General features: G+C 51.0%; 1 protein-coding gene across 1 annotated transcript; it reads right to left on the bottom strand.

The window, feature by feature from the left end:
* Positions 1-2,883: 2,883 nt before the first annotated feature.
* Positions 2,884-6,165, bottom strand: LOC107117869 (putative nuclease HARBI1; the record flags this gene model as incomplete). Its single annotated transcript, XM_015420032.1, has 3 exons — positions 2,884-3,376; positions 3,783-4,541; positions 6,036-6,165. Coding segments are annotated over 3 exons (1,278 nt in total), but the record flags the coding sequence as incomplete, so codon positions are not given.
* Positions 6,166-7,696: the final 1,531 nt, after the last annotated feature.

The following is a 7,696-nucleotide window of genomic DNA, read 5'->3' as shown; positions in this document are numbered from 1 at the left end:
TCAGGGGGGATCGCGGGGGAACACAGTTCCCCCGGGTGAGGTGCAGGGGGGCGGGGCACATGACGAAGCCCCGCCCCCTGCTTCCAGCCACCCCGCTTCCGGCCCTCATTCAGCCAGGAGGAGGCAGGAGAAGAGGGAGGGTAAGTTGCTTCCTCCCCGCCTCTCCCCACCCCTGCCTGCCTGGGGCCAGGGAGGGCCTTGGCGGGGCTTCCTCGCACTCCTGCCGGCCTTGCAGGTCCACCGCTGGGCCCCTGATGTCAGGGGGTGTGGCATATGCTAATGAGTTATGCTAATGAGTTCCCCTAGCTCTTTTTCTACGAAACAACCCCTGCTAATACAAATAAATTTTCTTATCTCCTGGTAATAAAATATTTGCTCCTTCCATGGTTTTGCAAGCCTTTGCACCTGCCATACTTATGGTGCCCCTAGTGGACAACTGAGGACAATGAGCACTACCAATATAGCTACAGGTATTCTGCTCTGAAGAAGCCTTATAAAGCAGGTGTTGGAGCAAGCCTGTCTGCAGATTCGTGACCTTTATGCTATTGGTCCGCAATCCAATATTAGTACAAGAAAGACACAAAGAAGATTTCTGTAAGAACTTTAGATTATTGGACTGTGCCTGTCAGCATTGTGGAATCATTTTCTTTTTAATGTTTATTCTTGTATGAATGTATAGAAATGTATTGGTACTAGTATTAGTATTGATTGATTTTTAAAAAATATATAATAGAGCGATAGTCCCTTCATAAATACATCATGGCGACCACTGACTATTTTCTACTGATGCCTAATTAAGCAGAGGTCTCTCCACGATTACATCCTTGAGCCCTTGTCCACCAACCCTGTTCATTCACAGTGGTCGCCTGGCACCTTCAAGAACACGAGATAGGCAGACCAAACGTGTCCTCCACCGACCACAGAGATCTTTGCATTGTGATGGGAGAACTGCAAGTGGAGGGGGACATGCAAACAAAGAGACAAAACCCAGCAATTTCTCCAGCTCACAGATGCACAATTCTTGCTTGGTGGTGCACAAAATATCTGATACAAGCATTTCTCAAAACAGGGTCAGGACTTTGGTCCCAAAGGTAAAAGATAAAGGTAAAGGTTCCCTAGCTCGAAAGCCAGTCGAATCCGACTCTAGGGTTGCGGTGCTCATCTCTGTTTCAAAGCTGATGAGTCAGCGCTGTCCGAAGACGTTTCCGTGGTCATGTGGCCGGCATGACTAAACACCAAGGTACCCAAGCAATTTGAAATAATTATTCTGACCCAGGGACATAAACTTCTACTTGGTTGCATAAATTTGGGGTGGAGGAAGAGAAGAGAGCTGAAACCGTGATTTATCAATATGACGTTTAATTATCGCTTGAGTCTAAGAACCTGCCTTCCCCTACGGTAGTTCATTGGTCCACCTAGCTCAGTATCGGCTACTTTTGACTGGCCACAGCTCTTCATTACCTCAAGCAAAGAAACACCTTTCCCAGTTCTACTACCCACAGATGGCAACGGGGAGGGGCTGTAGCTCAGTGGCAGAACCTCTGCTTGGCATGCAGAAGGTCCCAGGTTCAATCCCCGGTATCTGTAGTTAAAAGATCTGGCAGTAGGTGATGTGAAAGACCTCTGCCTGAGACCTTGGAGAGCCCGGTCTGAGTAGACAAGACTGACTTTCATGGACCGAGGAGTCCGATTCGGTATAAGGCAGCTCATGTATCATAGCAAAATTAAAAAAAAACCTAGTGGCACCTTAAAGACTAACAATGCGCATTTTTCCAATCTCTTTTCCCATAAAATTTCCCCCAGTCTGATTGTCAACCATGTATCTATCTGATGAAGTGGGCTGTGTGACCCATGAAAGCTCATACCGAACTAACTGTTGTAAGGTGCCACTGGATTCTGTTTTATTTCACTACTACCTGAGCTCATTTTAATTTGAGATGCTAAGCACATTAGAACATCAGAAGAGCCCTGCTGGATCACACCAATGGTCCATCTAGTCCAGTATCCTGTCTCACACAGCGGCCAGCCAGTTCCTCTGGATGGCCAACAACAGGGCATAGAGGCCGAGGCCTTCCCCTGATGCTGCCTCCTGGCTCTGGGATTCAGAGGCTTAATGCTTTTGAATGTGGAAGTTCTCTTCAGTCATAAGAACATAAGAAGAGCTCTGCTGGATCAGACCGGTGTTCCATCTAGTCCAGCATCCTGTCTCACAGTGGCCCACCAGTTCCTCTAGGGGGCCAACAACAGGGCATAGAGGCTGAGGCCTTCCCCTGATGTTGCCTCCTGGCTCTGGGATTCAGAGGCTTAATGCTTTTGAATGTGGAGGTTCTCCTCAGTCATAAGAACATAAGAAGAGCTCTGCTGGATCAGACCAATAGTCCATCTAGTCCAGCATCCAGCCTCACACAGTGTCCAGCCAGTTCCTCTGCACAGTCAGCAACAGGGCACAGAGGCCGAGGCCTTCCCCTGAGGTTGCCTCCTGGCTCTGGGATTCAGAGGCTTAATGCTTTTGAATGTGGAGGTTCTCCTCAGTCATAAGAACATAAGAAGAGCCCTGCTGGATCAGACCAGTGGTCCACCTAGTCCAGCATCCTGTCTCACACAGTGGCTAACCAGTTCCTCTGGAGCCTGGGAATATTTCAGCATGAAACCATGTGCTCTGCACCACTCAGGTATGTTATCAAGGGGGCACATTTCAGCACGAAGCCAGAAGCTGGAAAAGTGCACTTCCCTGAGAGCCTCCCCCCAACCCCCAACCCCCAAATCCCAATGCAAATGCATCCAGTGGAATCCAAAACTCCGTAGTTACTTTGGATACAAGCTTAATTTATTAAAAAAGGAAATTTTATTGGGATAAAAGTCCACAAAGCGTCAGGCGGGAGAGGAGCGCTGAGGACAACTCGACCACGTGCGGTCTGTGCGCCACCTCCTGCTCGCTTGCCAATGACACACACGACCAGCCATAATCTATCTACTGAAAGCTAAATTTATTGCGAGAAATAGTTGCTAATGATCTGCTCCCGAACTTCTTCCCCGCGGGGATCCTGCTCCACGACGCCGTCCGTGTCCATGTACGGCGGCACGGGGACCTCGGTGTCCACCCCCTGTCCCCCGTTGATGAGGGGTAACTGACGCCGAAGGGCCATGTTGTGCAACATGGCGCACACCACAAACACCTTGGCCACCTTCTCCGGGCGGAGCATGAGCCGGCCCCCGGTGGAGTGGAGGCACCGGAACCTCATCTTGAGTTGCCCAAACGCCCTCTCCACTACCATCCGGGTTGTTTCGTGTGTGGCGTTGTAACGCGCCACGGGTTCTGGGCCTTCATCGGGGTGTGGAGTCATGAGGAAAGGGCGCAAAGGGTAGGCGCTGTCACCTGTAGAGAAGAGGAGACACTGTAAGCATTAAGACGCACTGGGCACAACCATTTCATGGGGACCCATCTCTGTAGTGGATAAGGTTACCATTTGACTGCTATAGATGAGTACTGCCAGGCTCAATGGAGTGGCAGGGGAAAAGCAATGTCACCATCAAGTGACTGTCTGGGAATCCTCCCAATCTCTATATTCTTTACCATAGATATTGGAGAAATTCCTAGAGTGTCGCTCAGTTAGGTGATATCACTTCTGGGTCCCCATGCAGAAGTGACATTGCTGTGTCATGTAATGCTCCTCCACCCGCAAACCCACCCCAACAAGCTCCCGCCAGTGCCAGATGCAAGCTGCAAAACCCTAGTAGTGGCCTCCCCTTAAAATGGCGTCCCACAAACCCACAACACTCACCCAAAAGCCATCCCTTCCCTTCAGGCCACGACTCCAGGAGCCTCTGCAGTTGGGACAGCTGGAATATCCGGGCGTCGTGGACGCTCCCGGGGAACTTCGCCAACACGTGGGTAAAGCACCCTGACGCATCGCAGGTGGCCTGCACGTTCAGACTGTGGAAGTTGTGGCAGTTGCGGTAGAGTGCCGGCATATCTGCAGGGGCTATGATGGGCACATGGGTGCAGTCCACTATCCCGATGACATTTGGGAACCCGGCAATGTCAAAGAATGCTTCCCTGGTGCGGCGGAGTTCTGAGTCGGTGGTGGGGAAGGTGATGTGCTCGTGCACGTGGCGGAGCATGGCTTCCAGGAAAGCGTCCAGGCAGCGGCTGACAGAGGACTGGGACACCCGGAGGTTGTCACCCGTCATACGCTGGAAGGAGCCGGTCCCAAGAACCTGCAGAGCTATCAGCACCTTCTGGAGGGTTGGAATATGCCTGCGGCTTGCGGAGGCCCCGTCCAGGTACGGCGCCAGCAGTGTGCACAGATCCTGAATGGCCTGGCGGTCCAGCCGGAAGCGGGTTAGGCATTCCTCGTCCGACACCTGGAGCTCGTGGGTACGCATTCGGATGAGGCGGGTCCGCCGGGGTGGCCGCCTGCTGTGGATCTCAAGGTTGGCGGCATAGACAAGGTCCAATAGGCCCTCGTCGTCAGAGCTGCCCTCCTCTGGGTAGAGGGGAAGGGGGGCTCCTGCCCGCGGTTCCACCTGCCCAAGGGTCCCTGTGGGATCAAGGAGGGGGAGAGATCCTGATTACACTCAGCACAGGGGACCAAATTAGGGCCTCGCCTGTGCTGAGAAAACCCCTTATATTTGTGGCAGCTGTGCTCAGATCCTTGAATGTGTCCTCTTGCCCAGTTTTTACCATGTGCTGCGAACCAGAGGTGGCCTCAGTTCCCTGAACAACGCAACATCCACTAGGCAGTGTTGTCATCCCACTGCACCGCCACCGAGTGAGGACTTCGGCACTCGGCAGCAAGCAGTCAATGCCAATATGGGACACTCTTCCCTGAAGATCACAGCATCGTACGGAGATGTCTGGTCTCCCCTGGCCAATTGCAACGACACCGTCACGCGGACGGCCACAAGGTTTCACGAGGGGGAATAAAAATCCCCCAAACAATGGCAGCGTGCTGTTCAGGGAAGGAGGAGAGTCGGTCCATGTCGATGAACCGTAGGCATTCCGTTACATAAAAAAATGTCCACTTAGTCCAGAACTGCATTATGTCACTTAATCTTACTTAATTTTTTTACTTTATTATTTACTTTCAGGGCTATTTTTGGGCAGGAACCCACAGGAACGGAGTTCCGGCTGGCTCCTAAGTTGGCCACGCCCAGCAGGAACTCATTAGCATAATAGGCCACACCCAACAGCAGAAACTCATTAGGATTGGCTACATTAGGGGTGTGTGGCCTAACATGCAAAGGAGTTCCTGCTACAAAAAAAGGCCCTGGGTCTTGACCACAAACAAGGTGAACAGAATAACAAGCAAAAGGTGGGTGTGGCTGGATGACCACACTTCTGGTAACATGGGGGTGCGGCCTAATGTGCTAATGAGCTGTGCTGTCAGGGGTGTGGCCCAACATGCTAATGAGTTCCTGCTGTTGGGTGTGGCCTATTATGCTAATGAGTTCCTGCTGGGCTTTTTCTACAAAAAGAACTCTAGTTTACTTTGTTTTACTTTATTGATGCCACGCCTTTCTCCCCGGTGCAGTGCACATTGTTCTCCCCTCCTCCATGTTATCATCACAACAACCCTATGAGGTAGGTCAGGCCGAAAAGCATGAGAGTGGCCCGGGGTCACCCAGTGAGCTTTCATGGCACAAGTGGGGATTCGAACCTGGATTATCCAGATCCTACCCTAACCCCTACACCGTGGGGGGCAAAACAAAGGAATTCCGCAACAGCCAGCACCACACATAAGGCCGTCTGGTGCCTTCACTAACGTCTCTGAGGAAACGACAAAAACAGAAGGGACTGCAAACATTCTGGAGGGCGAAGTTTCAAGAGAAAGTTAAACAGGTACATCGGGGGAGGGGGGGGACTTTAAAGCAGAAACCAGAATCATAACTTGGTGCACAAATCGCGTGTTGGACCCTTTTGTGAGGGGGGAGAGCAGGACTCCTAAAGGCCAGGCCCCAGCCAGAGAGGAAACCACATCCGAAGCTCTCTTCAAGAACCCAGCAGTGTCAATGGAACTAAACCCGAGCCTTACCCAAAGAACTGGCCTCGTCCTCCTCTGTTTCCTGCTTCGTTTCCCGGAACAGGGGCTTCGGCGGCGCCTCAGTCGGAGGCTGCTCGGCCTCAGGAGAATCTGCGTTGTCCATCTCAAACAGTCCAAGGACCTGGAGAAAAGTATCACCAAAGGAGCGTGGTTAGAACCAATGGTAGGAAGGAAAGGACCCCAAAGCAAGGGCCAGTTTGCCTGTTCACTCAGATTACATTGGGTCCGGCCCATTCAGGCAACTCTGTGTGGAAAGCCGGTATAGTGTAGTGGTCAGAGCATCAATCTAGGATCTGAGAGACCCAGGTTCAGACCCCCACTCTGCCATGGAAACGTGCTTGGGCCAGTCACACACTTGTTGTGAGGGTAGAACGGGGGCGAGAACATAAGAGAAGCCATGTTGGATCAGGCCTATGGCCCATCCGGTCCCACACTCTGTGTCACACAGTGGCCAAAACCCAGGGGCCATCAGGAGTTTCACCAGCGGTAATGCTATAATGTTCTAATGATTTACCTAGACCTATCGATTCATTCACATTTATATTGACTTTAATATTTGTTAAAAAGTGCCTTGCGTTTACTTTTCTTTCCCCCACAAACCCCTCTTCTATTTCTGTAAAAAGGTAAAGGTAAAGGTTCCCTTGCTCGAAATCCAGTCGTATCCGACTCTAGGATTGCGGTGCTCATCTCCGTTTCAAAGCCGAGGAGCCAGCGCTGTCCGAAGACGTTTCCGTGGTCATGTGGCCAGCATGACTAAACACCAAGGCGCACAGAACGCTGTTACCTTCCCACTGAAGTGGTACCTATTTATCTACTTGCAATTTCTTGCTTTCGAACTGCTAGGTTGGCAAGAGCTGGAAGTAGAGATGGGAGCTCACTCCATCATGCGGCACCCGGGTCTCGAACTGCTGAACTACTGACTTTCCACAGCCTGCAGTTCAGCGTCTTAACCACTTGAGCCACTGCAGCTCCATTTCTGTACCCCATATAAAATTAAAATGAAATATATATATTTAAAATAGGAGCTCCACCAGCCGAACCAGAACTTCAGAAGCCCTCCCACTGTCCCCCCCACCACCAAAGCACCAAGAATAAAGAGCATCACCACCCCAGACATAATGTTCCATCTATACTTGTGTCTAATAGACTCAGGTGGGGTAGCTGTGTTGGTCTGAAACAGCAGAACGAAGTTTGAGTCTAGTGGCACCTTTAAGACCAACAAAACTTAAACGTGCCGCTGGACTCAAACGCGTGGCTAATAGCCACTGATGGACCTCTGCTCCATCGGTTTATCCAATCCCCTCTGGAAGCCGTCCATGCTTGTAGCCGCCGCCACTTCCTCAGGCAGTGAATTCCACGCCTTAATGACTCTTTGGCTGAAGAAGTACTTCCTTTTATCTGTTCTAAGCCTACTGTTCATTAATTTCATGGAGTGCCCATGAGTCCTTGTATTGTGAAAAAGGGAGAAAAGGACTTCTTTCTTTACCTTCTGTCGATCCCATATATAATTTTGTAAACCTCTATCATGTCACCCGATTCTTGTTTCTCCAAGCTAAAAAGCCCTAACCTCTTTAGCCTTTCCTCATAAGGAAGGTGTTCCGCCCCGACCCGGATAGCCCAGGCAAGCTCGATCTCGTCAGATCTCGGAAGCT

The sequence above is a fragment of the Gekko japonicus genome, unplaced genomic scaffold, assembly GCF_001447785.1.
Source record: "Gekko japonicus isolate JY-2015 unplaced genomic scaffold, Gekko_japonicus_V1.1 scaffold6901, whole genome shotgun sequence".
Lineage (NCBI taxonomy): Eukaryota > Metazoa > Chordata > Lepidosauria > Squamata > Gekkonidae > Gekko > Gekko japonicus.
The sequence above is the reverse complement of the archived record's forward strand: the minus strand, read 5'-3'. Positions and strand labels throughout refer to the sequence as shown.